Here is an 18,278-nt window from a genome sequence, read left to right on the forward strand (position 1 = left end):
CAGAAACACTAATAAAATGGCAAACTCAGGGCTTTAAGAAGACAGCTTCCACACAGGGCAAAGCAATGGGCCTTAACCGCACATTGGACTTGCTGTTAGGAAGCAGGCACCAAGACGCCCACCTTAAATAGCTGCACAGGTGCCACAGAAACACTACTTTACTTTGTGAAGTCCCACAGCTGAGCGGCAGTGGGACAGAAACCTTACGATGAAGGGAGCAGGGTTAAAGACCTTCAGTGGCATGCTCTTTTTTTCCCCTGTAATGATCTCACAATTAGCCAACCAGAGATATAACCGAAGGTTCGTTATAGAACTGCCATGCCATTGGTCTTCACAAGCTCAAACAGCAAGCACTGTACAGCATAATTAATCATTTACAAAGGCTTAAACATCTCTAACCCTCACAGCTGAATCCAATAATGCACATTTAAAAATATCCAGATCCTGGCACAGTTGAACCGACCATCTCACATTCAAAAGAAGTGAAGGGAGGGATTCCCTGTGAAAAAAAGGGCAGCAGATTTTTTCCCAAACATTCCTACGTACAATCAAGGGGCACATTTCCAAAATACTACATGAGTGCTAAGTGGAACATCTACAAACTACAGCAAACACATCTGAATCCATTTACCTGAATGAGAAAAGACACGGAAAAAAACCCTCAAATCTTAATTATGCTAAAATAACACTTGTCCAGAAACATCTGAGCTATAGTCTCAATGTGTCACAATCATCTGCAAGTTTATCACAGAGATTATTAGAAAATAATGCAAAGATGACATAAAAAGACACATTCTGTTGCTGATGGATAAAGTGAGGACGAACTCCTGGGAACAAAAGAAACCCTCACAGAACATTGCATTGCTTTATATTTATCTACAGACATCAGCCTCTGTCTACAGAAAAAAAAAAAAAAAACGAGAGCCAAGTATTCTCTATGCTTTTGTCTTTCAAAATAAAAGCACAGACATACGCTGTGTGTATTTTACTGTACATATTTACACACACATTAGCAAATTTTTGGGGGGAGAAGAATAAAAGGTGGGCAGGACTGAATCAAAATGTGACTTTTGGGTTATTGATAATGCAGATGCATGCTTTCCCTTCAGATCAAGCTGCTATTCTTGTCTTGTTTACACCAAGAAGATGTAGCTGATAATCAGTACTTCTCTCATGCACACAATGCTGCACTTTCTATATAAACACATCCTGCAAAAATCAGACAGCGCAGACTTGGAGTGATGCCGTGGCTCCTTCTTGCCTCCTCTGCTTTCTTCTAATAGGAGCTCCAAAGGCTTAGGCAGGGTGGGGTGTGTGTCTGCAGAGACTGTGATGAGAGAAAAGCTGGGAAAATAGTATGGAGAGTGGGGTCCGGTTCCATTTATGATGCTTGAGTAAAAACGAACAGCTCGGGCCGAGCTCCTGGAGGCTCGTTTCTCTGCATCTTCTTACAGAGGCCGCCTCAGACATATCTGTACACCCTAACTCAAACGGATTTCCTTCTACTTCCTTTCTATTCAGGGGTCTCACTTTCTCTCTCTTTAGGAGCTGTGGTGCAGCTTTATTAGTTTTTTTTTCTGTTGTCCATTTGTAGTAACGGAGCACGAATACTTCTTTAGGATATTTCTGCAGGGTCAGAGTTATATTGATGTTTCCCACAGCTGGAAAGAAAAAAAGGGAAGGCAAACAAACATAAAAAGAATAAACATCTGCATTAATAATTATAGTGATGTTAATAATTTATTTATAGATCAACTTTCATGATGCAAAAAGTCACTTTAAAAAAATCCATTATAAAAATACAAATCTGGATTAAAAAGTGCAAGATTTTTCAAAGGCTCAACCAAAAGTATTCTTATTTAGTTAAAAAAAAAAAACAAACAAAAAAACATCAGCATTTTTCAGATTGAGCAACATTTGAGTAATATTTCAGTATATTTTGTTGCAATGTTTGTTATGCGTCCTTTGCTATTCTTTACTGTAGTTTTCAGTTTGACATTGTTTAAGTCGCAGATACAATAACTAATATCAAATACATAATTTTGTTGTTCTTGGTTGTTCATCTCTAGTGAAATTCAACTTCTTTTTTTATCTGATTACTCAGAGTCACTTAGATCACTTATGGATGATTTCTCTCTAGATTACGTTTCTCATATTAAATTTGGGGAATTTTTAGAACAATAGTGTTGATGGTTAGTAAACTTTTCACATAAAAACAAACATTTACAGCCTTTCTGTATTTTTTTTTCATTTCCAGTTGACCAAGTCCTTTTGTTAATGTCAGGATACTATTGTCATTGCATAAAAATCATACAATGCATCTGATGTTCAAGTCTAGATCTACCAAGGACCCGGACAGTAGTTGTGGCTAGATTATCCCAAAACGTGGAGAATGGTGTGATGTCATAGTCCAAACTCATTTTCATTGTGGTCATAACCTATTTAGATGTTTCAATCTGGTTTTAAATTGTGAAAACTGAAGGATGCTCACCCTGGCACTCTGCCTATTGGCTTTCCTCTGGTCGTCCGGCAGTGGAGGCATGGGGTATGGGTATCTTCTGCTGGATGCAATGGATCCAGTAGATGAAGTAGGGGACTTGGCAGGGGACAGTGTCCTGAAGTGAAGGAGAAGGTGACACCGTTAGATTTTCTTCTTTCTCCCTTCATATCTGGTTCACGAACATGTTGACCAAAGAAACAGATGGCTAAATGAGGTTGGACACAAATATGCTGAGCTAATGTTAGATCTGTGACTTTGGGCAACATCCTTCCTTAGCTGCTCCAGTAACTCAGTTTCACCTTCATGGAGACAGAAGTTGCTCTTAAAAGTTGAAGCTGCTGCTCACCGAAGGCATAAAAAACTTGACCAGGGCCCAACTCTTCAGAGCGACCTCTGTGCTCAGAGGTTCCCAGCTGCTGTCTTGCTCAAATATAATCATTTAATCGCTCAACAACACAGTGAGGAAGAACTAGAACTGATGAAACAGGAATTTTATTGTGTTGCTGACAGACTGTATCAGTCAGAGAAATGCTAAGTGGGATTTGGACAGCAGACCAGACAGAAGCTGGGAATCAATAACATACAGTGGTGCTTAAGTTTTTCTAAATGCAAATGTCATTATTTTCACAGTAAATGCAAAAAAAGTTGTATTTTTAAAACACCACTGTAGTAAGAACAAAGGAGGAGAGGGAGACTGACATGTGCAGCAGCTTGTACACATGAACCACCTGCTGTGAGATGGTCGAAAAGACTGATGAAAGAAGCAAAGAGAGTGGAGGCCGTTTCTTCTAGATACCTTTCTGCTTCATTTAAATACGTAGAATCAATTTATATTTGAAGGCCAAGTAAATACAGTGCTGTTGGAGACTAAGAACCAACCGTCTTAGGGACAATTTTTACCCGCCAGCAATAATAAAAGTAAATGCAACCAAAAATAACCATTAATCATCATGGAAGATGTGTGTGAGAATGTACTATTCTTATTAGTTGTTTTGTATCAGTTATTGTTATTTATTTCTTATATTATGTGTAAATGGTGGTAACAGTGATTTTTGTTTTTGATTTTAAGCATATGCACTGGTCGATGGCACTTTTTAAAATTTCGTTGTTCTTGTGACAATGACAATAAAGATAAATTGATATTTGTCCAGTTCAGGTTTCTTATTGTTTGGTGTATTTTAATATCATGCTTATAGAGTTCCGAATATAAAAAACATCTAGTATTTGTGTTAAGATTATTATTAAACTTATTAAGGCAACATATTTATTAAAGCTACTGATACATTTTTTTAAAATAAAGAACTACACATAAGCTAAACTATAAATAACTGTGATTAATCACATTAATTATGTTTGCTGTAACTAACTGACCTGCAAAATCTAATCACTTTGACAGAACCTTTGTGACAAAAGGAAGTATGTTAAAATCTATCAAAAAGTAACTAAACATGGTCCAACCCAAGAAATTCAAGACAGAATAGAAGAAAACCTTGATAGGAGTTACGAACCTATTAAAATGACTCCATAAGGGCATCAAAGACCCACCCAGGGGTCACAAAATAAAGAACATTTTAAATACTACAGTCTGTAAGAACAGAGGAATAAGCCTGAGACTAGGTAAAAACAGCCTTCACTGGATGGTTTTGACCAAAAGAAACACAAAGGTCTGTCTCACGTGGACCAAAAACCATCTTAGATTTATCAGAACACTCTGGATGGATGACCTAAAATTGAAAGACTTAAAAAAAAAAAAAGAGAGAGAAAGCCTTTAGATTGAAAAAAAAAAAAAGCATCAAATTGACAAACATGGGGTGGCAGGATTATGATGTGGGGCTGCTTTGCTTATTTAACACTTGGATGACTTCCTGTAATTAATGTAACAATCGATTCTGGTTTAAGTACTCAGGCTCCAGCCCATGTAGGCAATGCATGTACCTCTGAATGACTCCAGAAAAAGGCTCTGGAATCACCTAGTCAAAGTCAGGCTTAAATCCTGTTGAAATGCAGTCGCATGACCTATACAAGCCGATCAAGGTTGAAAAATACTCCAGAATGGCTAAATCATAACAGATAACAGATAAAAAATAGAGGCTAATTGGTGTGGATAGTTTTTTACCTTCATATAATAATATTTTTAAAGCAGCCTTGTGTATTTATTTAAGTCATCTTAAATGTTCCAAATTATGTAAATGAAAAAAGAAGAAAATCTGCAAGAGGGGAAAAGTCTCTTAACAACACAGTAAGTACACATTTTAGGCCTTTTTTTTAGGTAAAGATTGCAGCTGTATCTATTTCCAGGCTCCACATCGCTTTATTCTTTTGTTGGTTTCCTTTTATAGTTGTTGTAAAATAGGGATGGTGAATAATGAGCTTCTGGACACGTTGAAGGTCTATAGATTCCAGTGCTTGTGCTTATCTTTTGGTTATTGGCAGTGAGAAAACTTGCAATGATCTATAGACTTCAGACACAATCAAAGAGTTGACTTAGTTTCAGCGGGATGGGCGTGGTGTCAGAGCTGCAGCCTGAAAATTGTTGGGCCAGCTGTGACATCAGCCTGATGCACGAGAAGTCAGGTGGGGCGGAGCGAGGCGGGGCGGATCCACCAACACTTACTTAAAGAACAACACTGAACATGCAGAAGTAACAAGAGACTGGGGGGAGAAAGGGAGCAAAGAAGGGAATAAGGAAAATTAGGAGGAAAATAACTTTCAAGTTGCTTTTATATGTTGGATTTTTATTTGTGTATGGCATTGGAGCAAAAAATAAAGGCTGCAAATTAAAAGGGGGGCTTCTTAAACATGGTAATAATCTCCACTTACTCTCTTAAATTGTTTTCCCTTCTGAGAATTCAACACAGCAACATGCCAGTTTCTTTTTCTCAGTTTCTTTCAGACTTGTGGGGCCAAATTTGCACAAACTCTTCCCAAACCATACATCAAATCAAAAGTGAGGGAACTTAATACAAGCATGTGAGGTAGGAGCATGATCTAAGTTAATACCTAAGGAAAGGTCCTTCAGTGTTTTTATTCACATCCTCTACCCATTTAGTTACATCATAAAACTCAGTTTTGTTGCGAGGGGTTAAATACCTGCAGGGAGGAGGTGGGGAAGGGTGGGGATCATGGTACCAACAAAGGAGGGGAGAGGAGAGAGAGAGATAAGGAAAGAAGGAAGTGAATACATCTACAAGTAAGCAAATGAGGGAGGATAGAGGAAATATTTATAGGAGAGCAGAGTGAAGATAGAATATGAGCTGCATCTGAGAGAAAGGTGGAGATGTTGAACAGACCTTTGTGCGGTTTCAGACGAACACAGCACCACCACGGACAAACAAACAGTGTTGTGTGTCAGGCTCGCTGCGCTTTAGTCACATCATTCCAACATCATTCCAAGCAGCCAGCTTCTCAGCCACTCAGTCGGCAACATGCTCAGATTGACAGCTAGTGCACCACAGAATGCGTCATTGGCAAAATAGGGTGATAGATTTCAAACAAGCAAACACGGCAGATTGGGGGGGAGCAATCGATGCACGCTGAAGATTCGTTCAAAGTTCATTCAGTCAAAAAAAAGAAAAACAGTGGATTAATTCATAGGCTCGGAGCAAGGCAGCAGTACAGCTTAAAAAGCCAGATAAAACAATCGCCATGATGAGAAGAACAATTAAAATATGTTTTCATTTAGGATAAAGACAGAAGGGTTTCTTTAAAAGTTATCAAACTTAAAGTAAAATAGACTTTTTTGGTTATTAGAACCTGACATCAGATCAGATCAGATTGTCACACTATTTAAAATACTAACTCTAAACAGTGGCATCGCAGATAATTCTCAGTTTTCTTGAATATAATAGAATAAGTTAAAGATTTTTATGTTTATGTATCCTGAGGAAAAAACAGGAATAAAATAGCCAACATTCTAAGATTAAAAATTCCGTTATTCCTCAGATGCCTGGAGTCGCTAATTCACTTCATGCATAAATGTAAACTAATTATAGGTGCGATGTTGAAATGAACGGTCTCTATTTAATTTACCATCTGACTGACAACAAAAACACTAATCATATTTTTTACACAAATGTTTATAAATTTGAGCATTAAAACATCTATAAAACTATATGGGCAAATCCCCTTGTTAAAAATCTGACAATCTAAATTCGACTGCTGACGTCAGTGTTGCATAAATGTCTATTAGGCACAATTCAGGTATATAGCAATCAAGCGAAACAGCACATTGCTGCTTGTTTGCAGAAATACTGTGACACCAGACTTTAGTTTGCTCTACTTTTCTGGATTGAAGAGGATTAGCACTGACTGAAGTGAAGCTGTAAAACTGACAAATAACAGGTGGGCTGGTCTGACCAAGCACAGCCAGTTCTGCTCTGAGGAATTTTTCAGCAAACTGCTTTGAAGAAAAAAAGTTTGAATTATTGGAGAAATCATTTCAGAGGACCTGATATGTTAGAGAAGAAGAAAGACCTTAAAGGGCTTTTTAGTGCATATAATGTTAAAGGCTTGCGAAGGCCCAGCTGGTAATAATACATCCTTGTCAATAAAGTTACTTTATATACCTATTTTTAATAATGTAAAATCCTTAAAAAGTATTTTCAAAATAGGAAATGAGTAACAAAGGACAATAGTGTTAATTTTATTCCTAGAAATCAGTACAAGAAACTCCATCAGGTCTGCTCTGTGGAATTCTACAGCTACACCTTATCATAAGCAATCATTTTTATACTATTTATATTTTTATGGTCAGGTTGTTATCTTGTTTTATTTGTTATATGTTTTAGGTTGTTTTTTTTTTTAAAGTATAAGTTGAAGAAGAGAAGTCCTGTTTGTAATACAGATGTCATGAATTGTTGCACTGATACATGCAGTAATGATGTAGCATATAAATATGCCTAAGCTCAATCGCTTTAAGATAAAAACTGCGCTTTCACACACTATCAACGGATTATTTTCCCTTTTATGTGTTTTACTGTGAAATCAATATAAACACAAAACCTAAAAAGTATATTTTTTGGCAATTTTCAAATTTTTTAAATGCTTCACTACAGATTCTAATGTTGAAACAAATTACAAAGCAAGTAGCGTCTTCAAGTCCTAAAGACGTCCAATGTGTCTGCAGCTATTTCAGCTTTTCCACTGTCAGCTCTGCTAGCGGCTCCAAGAGACGCCCTAAACATTTGCTCTGCTCTCTGATGATTGATGTTTTTTTTCTGTTTGTGCTTCATTTCTCTAATAGTGACTGAAGCAGTCAGTTAATGTGCTGAGGTTATGTGCAATAGTCTGAAAGCCTTATTTTAGGGTGATTGTACCTATATATATATATATATATAAATATATATATAATATATATATATATATATATATATATATATATATATATATATATATATATATATATATATATATATATAAGAAAACTAAATTTAATTTCAGGAGCATGACATTTCTTTAAAAATATTTTATCAATGTCAACTATTTATACATATACATTAAATACTTATAAAAAAAAAACATACCACAAACTCCTTAATTAAATCCATGTGTTACTCTGAGACGGTTGCAAGTATCTAGTTCAATCCCCACTGCCTCCACTGGCAGTGGGGATCGAGTGGCAGCCCATTGCTCCCCGAAGGGATGGGTTAAATACGGAGATAAATTTTTCCAATGCGTGATCAATACAGACAAACAAAAAGTGATGTTAGGTTCCTAATCTACTTTATATATTTGAAAATGTTTCTCTGTCAGCTGTACGTCTGTCTATGTGTAGCTTCATCAAAACTAATTCCTCTTACGTTTTAAATACTCTTTTCTGATACTGATCCATTTACTGTGTCGCCACTAGGCTGCCACGTGTCTCCTTCATGTATTCCTTTGAAAACATTTTTTTTTGTTAAGAAAAAAATGAATCCTCTGCTGATAATAAATCATTCGTATATAAGTAACTGTGCATTCCATTTTAGAAAAAGGCTTTTTGTGCGAAACGGTTATTTTTTAAATTGTTTATCTGGTTTTAAAATGAAATGAAGGGGTAACTGTGAATCTAAAACACAAAATGTTTACTTTTATATATTAATTTAAAACCTAACATACTTTTTTTTTTTACCCAAACTATTCATTTCTAAATATTTTTACTGTGACACTTGTTCAATAAAAAGAACCAGTGAAATAATATGGCAAAATGTTAGATTTAGATTGTTGAATCTGTTGCCATATAAAGGTTGAAATGTGAAATTTAACTTGATGTCTACTTTTTTAATAAATATCCTTCTTAGATTGCCGAGTACACGGCAGCACTGAGTGGAACTCACTCTGTGGAGTTGGAGCGAGCCCTGAACTTCTTTCCTTTCAGCTTCTTCCGATTACCGCTCAGGTTTCCTAGAAAGAAAGTTGGAGCAAGAAAAACAAGACAAAATTATATTTCAATGATGATAAAGGAGGAGATAAATATGGAAAAAAAACTGTATGTTTGTTTCCAGTTGCTCTACAAATGATTCTCAACGATAAAGCTTTGATATCTATTATCTAAATTCCAATGTACAGGAAGCACATCTGCTTCAGGTTATCAGTGCGTCACCTTGCCATGAGTTGCTTCGTGGTCTCCCATTTTCACAGACGTCGGTGATGTGCTTGGCATCTGGAATCCTCTCGCTCCATGAGTGTGACAGGCCATTAGATCTACCCACACATAGCATGAATAGAGCAGTTTAAAAGCTTTTCTTCAAAATTTTCTGAGAACTCTAATGTGAAATGTAGGAAACATTTCGAATGATAAGTAAAGGCCCAGAGCTGTGAATGAATGGAACAGGATGTGAAGAAGTGAGTATGCAGCGCAATGAATGACTCAGTTCTTCATTGCCAAAATATCCTCCATTTTGACATTCATTTTTTTTCTGCTTTGAAAAAAATGCACTGAAAAAAAATGCATCTTAAACAAATACATTATAGCTGCAAATGCATAATATGAAGTCATATTATGAGCAAGAGCTACATCAGCAATTTAAAAATGCTAACTGACTCAAACAGCTGAAAACACGCAAATGGATGAGGGATGATGAAATGGCACACCTGAAGCCAAACACTGAGATGTTCTGAGAAATGGATGGGAAGGATGGAGTGAAGGACAGTGTGCAAATCTGCAGCTGGGACAGGCAGGCTGACCTCTTCTTGGAGCTGCATCCAGAGTTGGTGCTGACACCCGGAGGCATGTCGCTGTAAAAGGAATCTGCATCCCCGGGTTTGGTGATATAGTCACCGGGGGGTATTTGTCTGGAAACACCAAGGGAATATTTTTAGACTCCATATAAATGGACACCCTCAAATTCTCACCAGACCTTGTTTTTGTCTGAATAATAATAAGAAATTTCCTTCCTGTAAAGCTATGTTGTAATGTTTTATACATCACCAAACAATCCACTTACCCCTTTTAAAATGGTCTCAAATATAAATTCATGTACAATTTCTGGAAGGTTAATACTAATAAACTTTAAAAAAAAAAAATGGATTCAGTCTAAAGCTGAAAAAAAACTTATTCTTCCTAAATTTTTCTTCCAAATGCTTAATGTTATTTTTTCTATTCACTCAACATCTACTATCTACATGGTGTTTAGTCCTTTGCTCATAGGGCACATCAACATATGAGAGGAGGAGACTTTAATCTAACCTATTCTTGGCTTCCAAGACAACTACTCTTCTGCCTGAGTCAAAGTTGTCTCATAATCATAGCTGGGAAAAACTATCTTTAGTCACTAAGCGTTATGTTTTTTTTTAACCAAACAATTTCAAAGGCAGGGTGAAAGTAAATTCTTATTCCTTAGTTCTAATCACTACTCTTTACTGTAAGATCTGGGGCATTCAAAAACATTGAATTCCAACCAAACATGAAAACTAAATGGTGTCTTCTCCTTTAAAGGAATACATAAAAATATACCGTTGTGCATTTTGCAACACAAGACAAAACGAAAACAAAATACAGCAATAATGAAAAGCAGCAAACCGGCAGAATTTTCTGTGAACCTCAGACTCATTGTGTCGTCTCTTTTTGTAGCTCCTGTGAAAAGAACAGAATTCTGCTTTTATCTTCTGTTAGCAACATCTGAGCATCACTCCTTAAACCTTAGTTTGCACTCACTTGTAGCACCAGGCAGTAACTGCCAGTATGAGAGCCAGAAATACGATGGAGCCAGTGATGGCCCCGATTATGATGTTGGTGCTGGTGATCCCTGAGGAAGACAGAGGAGGAAGAGATGAGAGTGGGGAGCCAAATTCTTCTCCATTGTTTGGGTTAGTCCTGTGGTCTTGTAAGAAATCGGATCATTAAGGGGAAACACAAACCACAGCAGAAGGAAGTAAAACTAGCGGGAAACGTTTGAAGGGAAGAGAGGGGAGAATAAGCTTAAAAAAGACCTTCACCTTCAGCACTTCTTTTAGGGCAATTAACACAAAGTTCTGCATCCCATTCAGAAGAACAAAAAGTGCTTGCTACTTTATGAAACAAATGCTACAATTACAGAGCACTCAAACTGGGATGAGCGAGGAAAACAACCAGAAAACAGTTAAAGAGAAACTCAAACTCTGACCTCGAGGCAATCCGTCAAAGATCAGTCTGTTGACAAAGAACGAGCATCAAAATAATGACCAAAAAAAAAAAAAACATGCATGATGCAGCTACTTTAAATGCATGGCAGAGTGATAAAAAGGAACAGTAATAAAATGGGTGGAGCTAGTATACAATTATGAGTATGAATTGTAGATAAAAACAGAAAAACAGGAAGGAAGAACGTGAGATAATTTAGTTAGTTTTTTGTTTTTTTTACTCAGAGGCTTTACCTGGACTAGGAGCTGCTAGTCCGTCCACAAGATGACTGAGGAGGGACCTGGAGTAACAGTCGTCTCCTGTCCAGCCCAGGTCACACACACACTTCAGCTCATTACTGCAAACCTACAGAGAGAAGGATCATTGAAGCAGCATGTGGTGGTCAATAAATGGCTGCATGTTTGTGCAGGGGAAAAGTTGCATACTCCGTGTCCAGAGCAGATGGTATTATCAGTGGTCCCTGGGCAGGTGCTGAAGTTGAACTGTTCAATCGATAGACACTTGTGATCCAAACAGATGCTGTCCGTCCCACAGGCTGTCCCATCTTCTACGTATCCTAGGTCTGTGTCTCCGTCAATCAGCACATGCCCCCCACTGAATAGAGGACAGCAAAGAGGAAAGAAATGGATTGGAATGTATTATACCATACGCAGCAGCATATCATACACATGCTGCTGCTCTCCAGTTTAGATCATAACTTGCACTTATAACTTGGTAGGAATATTGTGCATTGTTACAGAGATTAAAATTCTTTGCCACAGAGCAAATTAGCAGCTGTAATCTCTAAGCTGTGTTCTTGGTTGCATACCTGCAGTCCAGGGGGGAACCATGTTGAGCGACAGAGAAAGAGGTGAGTCCTCCCTGCAGCTCTCCCAGGCGTGGGGATGGTGAGATGTTAGAGCACAGCAGGTACCCACAGTGAACATCTCTGAAACACAGGAGGACAAAGACCCCAGATCAGCAGGAGAGAAAACTCTCACAGCAGATGTTTAAAGCAGAGAAAGGATCTGTTACCGTTTGTTACACTGGACCCAGGTGTCCTTTTCCTTCCCACAGTTTCCTTTTTCTGTCCCTTCAATGTTGAGCTTTTCGTAGCAGAACTTGTCGGCTGCTGTTGCCTCTGGTGGAAACAACAAGCAGACAAAGGGTAAAACTCGTCTAATTCAAATCCCGTCAGGTTTCTTCGGTACACTGGCCCAGAAAAATATTAACCCTGCTAAGACTTTTACCAGCAGTTGACTTTCTAGTTGCATGTATCAAGTTAAGTGTAATTTGCAGGGATATTACAAAACACAAAGTAGTTTGTGTTTGCAAAAGGGAAACAAACTGAGACATAGACTCAAAAACTATATTTCAAAGTAAAACCTAATAGTGTGGTTTTAATTTGGGTTTAGCCCTTGGCTTGATGCTAAGGGCTGTTGTCCTGCTAGCAGCTGCCCCTCCAGCCCTCTTATGAGGTATCTAACAGGTTAGCATGTAATATAGTTTTTCTCAGTTTTGTACTCACAAAAACAAGTGCTTAGGCCTAATGACCTCAGCATTGTCACATGTTTTAAGCACAATTTTCATGAGTAGGATGTCATGTTTTCACAAGGATCACACTGCAGTTCTAAATTATAAAAGAGATTTGCCAGACTTCGCACACTTACTCATACAGTAACTTCGGTGAACCACTGTTTGCACAAAAATGGCCACGTTAGACCTTCTGTTTTTGTGCAATGGGGGCCAATATTAGATTGCATAAAAAAGAAAGCATAGTTTGTTTTTGTTTTTTACTATTACCACATGTAACTCTTATTTAATACCACCATGTATAAGTTTTTTTTAATGTATGATTACATTTTGGGGGGGAAATAAAATACTGTATCGTTAAAAGATACACCATTTACTGTTTTCTGTGGATAAAAACATGATGTCATGTTTTTCCTCTTTGTCTTCAGTGTTACACAGCAAGAGTTACACCAAAGAGAAAGAGGTAATGAGTTGGGATTTTAGTGATTAAATTGTTCTCATAAATGTTTATTCCTTTGATGGTTCCTGTGAGTTATTCGCAAACAAAATAGCCTTCTGAGAGGATTTCATATTGTTGTTAAAGTTAGATTTTGCAGCAGAATTGCAAGATTTTTTTGTGTGAAAATGTTGTGAAATGGAAAATGTTGTGAGAATCTGTTTAAATTTTCAAGAAAAACTAATCCATCCACCCTTTAATCAACTGACCAGCTTCCTTTTCTTTGCTTCGCTAATTAAAAGGCTCACCACCAAGTTTCTAGTTTTTTTGACTCAAAAAGTTTAACTTGAAACATTTTATGATTTACTTTGATGGTTCAAATGATTTGTTCTTTCTACTCTCCAATAAAGTCCAAATTTGTGGAGATCTGACTAATAATGCAGATGAACAATTCTCTAACCTGAGCTGTAGATCTCCAACAAGTTTGTCTTGAAGGCCTTGTCTTGATAGATTTACAGTTTTACCATAGTCAGATGATGGACAGAAAAATGCTCTATGAGATGTTCAAAGCTTGGGATATTGTTTTAAAATCTAGCCGGGCTTTAAACTTGTCCACATCTTCCTCCCTGACCTACCTGTCTGCTTTGCTCCTTGGTCTTCATGAGACCTTCACAGAATAACTCCATTCATGTTGATATTTCATTAAACACAGTTAAACTAGCAATAAAGTGGCTTTATTAATTTATTTTGGGTAAATTTGGGTAAATAGCACTGAATAAAATCAAAAAAGCATCAAAACAGTTTTGCACGACTTTGTGTGGGTTTTTTAACTAAAACGTGTTACAAAAGTCTGTCTAGAAAATAGCAAGGCCAATGTTTTATCTTATGAGACCTGAGACCATTTCACACTTACTTTCTCCCCAAATGTACTTGCACTGTCTGTCTTTGGTTTTACATTTTCCATTGAAGCAGCGACCCTGCAGAAAGATAGAGGAAAAGCTGCAAAGACTCAAGTAAAAAACAATTACAGGCAAATCTGATCTAAATCCAATGTCTTACCTGATCTTTTTCACATGTGTATCCATCCATCTTATGCACATTTGGTGGACACTGAAACAAACAAGAAAGGTAGTTTGACGTATCATGGTTATTGTACAGGTTGATCACCAAACAAACAGCCTGTGGGAGACTCATGCTCACCTGGCTGGAGTTGCCAGTGCATTTCTCTGGTATGTCACAGTCGTTCACTGCGTCTCGGCACAAAACTCCCATGACTTCCAACTGTAGAATAAAATTATGCTAATTAACCAGACTGTAAATAATAAGCATCATGTATTTAGGCAGCACAATACTGCATGTTTTTCTCCTATGAATTAAATAATGATATAGGGCATGCTCTCCTCGGGCCCTGAGGAAGTGTAGCATTTCTTGTTCTTTACCTGGCAGTTTCTGCAGCATAGTCCATTGCTACAATCGGAGCCTTTGGTCAGAGTGCAGTTCTTGCAGCAATTCCCCCCCTCGTTGGCACATTCCTTAAAACACAAACATAAATTGTTTAAATAACATCTAATTCACAATAAGTTATTTTGCAATACTTCTAGTTTAAACATAGATCTGACTGATTTTTATCCAATCAAGTTACCTGCTTTAAAATAATGGTTTTAGATATTATGGGGGTTTGTGATTTCTCTCTTCCTTTATGAAAACCATCATAAAAGGCTGGAGTCCTTGCAAACATTTTATTGCCTTTTTTTCTTTAATTCAATAAAAAAAAAATAATAATAATAATGACTTCAGACTGTTGTTGTCGTTTTTTGTGTCTCACCCCTTTAAGGCTCGATTACCATTGTTCCCAACTACTAATTTTTTTATAATTAGAGTAAGAATTGAGCATAAATGTTTTGGAAAGAATGATATTTCACAAACTTAAGAGAGGTATCCTGTCACCTATATTGAAATGCTGACAGCCATTTTTCTTTAACAGCATTTTTTTTTTTTGGTATTTTAAACACTTCAATCCATCGTTTTAGAGGAAGATCTCAGTATTTTTAGAAATGTTTGCCTGGAATCCAGCCATGTATGATGGTTTGCTTAAAGAAAGAGAGAAACACCCCCCCCCCATGCTATCTTAAACTATAATCAAAAGCAGAGTTATTTTTGTGTTTTTTTTATTAAATTCAAGAACAAAAAGTGATCTGAAAGGAAAATAAATTTGATAGCAAAATAAAAATAATAGAAAACTAATGTTCACACTGACAGCAAAAACTGCTTCTATTTGAGACTGAAGAAAATGTTTTGAGAGAAAATATTCCAAAAGAGTTAAAAAATATTTTGTCAAAAATAGATTTTTACTCTCAAATATTGTTTTTCTTTTGCAATCATATTTAAAACATTTTCTCTCATAAAGAGATTTCTCACTAAAAACTTATTTTTCTCTCAAAACCTAAGTCTTTGCACTCAGTTCAGGACTGTTCTCTCCATGTGTTTTTTCACATGTGCTCCTGTTGGCCAGTCTCAACAGATTTAACAGCTGATTGGTCTGGGTTGGAAAAATAAGCTCCAGGAAATAACTAATATTTCATAACAAAAGGATCCTCTATAGTACCAAAGGCAATATGTCATCATTTATTTGCCTATTGCTCATTTTGGAACTTGAAAAAAACAAACACACAATATAGAACCTTTATAGAAATTCTTTATCAGACAAATACAGTTTCTACCTCCCAAATACACGGGAACAGTTAGATATGACTCCTTCCAGATGGACATGACTCCCTACCAGGACGCAAAGTGAGACCAGAGAGCGAGTTTAGTACAGACGAGCTTTAGCGGGGAGAGGCCGCAAAGAGTAGGAGAGGCACACAACTTCAACCAACATCAGTGTCTGACCTAGAAAATTATTATTTGACAGCATGGTCAAATATTCCCATAAGCCCAAGGTCAAAACAACAGCACCATGTTTTGTTACGGTAATTTAGAGTGAAAGTCTTGGACCTAGTCTCAGGTTAGATTTCCTTTACTATGTAACTGAGGTAGTGTATTTCTGATTTTTGCTGATTTTATTTCATTACAGTTTAGAATGTTAACAGATGTTTAAAGGTGACTTAAATATCTTTACACTTAAATAATAGATTGTTGATCTGTTTAAATATTTAAAAAAAACTTTTAATTTTGAGATCTAGTAAAAGTTTGTCCTGCTGAAAATCAAAGCTGTCTCAAAAGGCTCCCTAAGGAGCCATCGGGATCACAGTTTGACTCGGTAATAGAAAGAATGAAAATACTTGTGGAAAATACTAAACAAACACACCCAGGTGTAGCACTTACCTCTGGGGTACCACAGTCACACTCTTCTCCTGGCTCCACAAAGCCATTACCGCATTCTGGGGGGTCAAGCAGCTAAGTGGAAGACGGAAAGAAGAAAAGTTTGTATTCGTTCAAGCAGAAAACTCCACAAGATGTAGATTAAAACTGAATGCAGCGTTAAAATAAAAAACCGAAACCTTGTATTTATGGAGCTACAAGAGCCTTAACATTTACAAACTCACATATGTGATCCACACGTCAACATAGTGACACATATTGACACATTCACAAGACAAGATCAACTAAATTATTTGTGATGAATACACAATCATATCCAGAATTACAAATTACTACTTTTCTTTGAACTTTACTGCATTTGTGTATAGATTTTTGTGACACAATGCACAAATGCATTTTTTTTAACAAAGCTATGATTTGCAACCAATTAGATAACTCCATTGTTTGTTTCAGCCAATTACAGGGAATGTACATCATGCACTGTGCATGTGTAGATCACATATACGAATTTGTCAATATTGAGAAAGTGGAGGAAGGCTGATGGATGTAAAGGATGGGTGGGAACACATTTGGAAAACTGTATCGCATAACCTCTCCTTTAGCCAACACCTACAAACAGCTCAGAGGCTCATTTGTCAATACTGCAGAAAGACCAGTTAAAAAACAAGCCCAGACTTCAGAGGGTCCTATCCTGCTGGTATAGTGACAAAAACAATGACTCGTTGTTGCTCTTTTTGTAACACATGCAGCCTCGGTCCATTTGTAATAGACTGAGCTCATATAAGATTCGGGAAACGGTTCACTTAAATACCTGATTTGCGGTGGCTTCAATTCAATTTAATTCAGTTTATTTATATAGCGCCAATTCACAACACGTCATCCCAATGCACTCTACAGTTCACCAGATCATACAGTCAAATTGATTCAAAGTTTTCTATCTAAGGAAAACTTTGAATCAAAAGCTTTGATCTTTACAAAAGTGGTATCTTTGATGTTTTGTTTTCTATTGGGATAGAAATCCTTAAAAGCCATTAAATTTATGCGTAAGGGAATTGAATTAATTCATCCACATTGTTTTTTAAAGTCTCTCTCTCAGATTCTGGTGCTGAATAAAGCATTTTAGGATCATCTAATTCATTGCTTTGCAATTCTGCTGTTTATATTTCTACAAACTATTGGAGTGATGTTCAAAATGTGATTGTGTATAGATTTACAGTTTATGTGTGCGTGTCCTTTACCTTCATAGGTTTGTTAAAGAGGCAGGCTCCTCCCCCACTGTTCAGAAAGTTATGGTACTCCTCCACGTTGCAATCAGTAAACCTCTGGGGTAAATAGTACCTGGAAAAAAACAACAAACAAAAATGAGGAAACAAAAACCACATCTTATAAAATCAAGGACAGAAGCCTAGAAGCATCCATTGACAGGATTTCATCTATAGAAACACAAGCCAACGAAATCCTGAAACTGAATAGGAAATTTTATTAAGTATGATCCCAGTTCTGCTGCAGAAATGAAAATGAGCAGATTCAGGGTGAGGTAAATTAGAGAGCTTTTCATTTACCTTGCTTAGGATTAAGTATTTTTGTACTACCTGCTGATCTGTTGCCATGAAAGGAACATAAATTACCCTTTACAGATTGTTTCATTATTTGCAAGCTTGGGGATTGTTTCTGGTTTTTTCTTCTTCTAGGCATGGTGATTTGTTCAGAGCATTAAAGTAATTTTAATATTAATAAAATAACTAAAAAAAAATATTGGGAGGGGATAAAATCTGCACCTATAGCTGAAACGACCAGAGCCCGTACATCATCAGTGACCCCTCACACCCCCACCATGGACTGTTCTCCCTGCTTCCCTCTTTTCTCTGTCAAGAGGCTTCGCAGTATCCCATGCAGTCCCAGCAAGTTCT

At 36.9% G+C, this 18,278-nt stretch overlaps 1 protein-coding gene across 2 annotated transcripts in view; it reads right to left on the bottom strand.

Annotated features, from left to right (window-relative positions):
- Positions 1-255: 255 nt before the first annotated feature.
- adam22 (ADAM metallopeptidase domain 22) overlaps positions 256-18,278 on the bottom strand; it is a 71,585-nt gene continuing 53,562 nt past the window's right edge. Inside the window, exons 15-31 of one of the 2 annotated variants that reach the window (XM_015392893.1) lie at positions 17,607-17,706; positions 16,372-16,443; positions 14,487-14,579; positions 14,248-14,328; positions 14,107-14,157; positions 13,961-14,024; positions 12,114-12,219; positions 11,908-12,027; positions 11,525-11,693; positions 11,333-11,444; positions 10,635-10,725; positions 10,500-10,553; positions 9,572-9,772; positions 9,081-9,181; positions 8,815-8,881; positions 2,492-2,615; positions 256-1,661 (exon numbers count right to left, since the gene is read on the bottom strand). In XM_015392893.1, coding sequence (XP_015248379.1) covers positions 1,641-1,661; positions 2,492-2,615; positions 8,815-8,881; positions 9,081-9,181; positions 9,572-9,772; positions 10,500-10,553; positions 10,635-10,725; positions 11,333-11,444; positions 11,525-11,693; positions 11,908-12,027; positions 12,114-12,219; positions 13,961-14,024; positions 14,107-14,157; positions 14,248-14,328; positions 14,487-14,579; positions 16,372-16,443; positions 17,607-17,706 — 1,627 coding nt within the window. In that variant the 3' untranslated portion in view covers positions 256-1,640. The remainder of the gene's footprint in view (positions 1,662-2,491; positions 2,616-8,814; positions 8,882-9,080; positions 9,182-9,571; positions 9,773-10,499; positions 10,554-10,634; positions 10,726-11,332; positions 11,445-11,524; positions 11,694-11,907; positions 12,028-12,113; positions 12,220-13,960; positions 14,025-14,106; positions 14,158-14,247; positions 14,329-14,486; positions 14,580-16,371; positions 16,444-17,606; positions 17,707-18,278) is intronic. The other variant, XM_015392894.1, reaches the window with a different exon arrangement.

The sequence above is a fragment of the Cyprinodon variegatus genome, unplaced genomic scaffold, assembly GCF_000732505.1.
Source record: "Cyprinodon variegatus isolate N-32 unplaced genomic scaffold, C_variegatus-1.0 Scaffold613, whole genome shotgun sequence".
Lineage (NCBI taxonomy): Eukaryota > Metazoa > Chordata > Actinopteri > Cyprinodontiformes > Cyprinodontidae > Cyprinodon > Cyprinodon variegatus.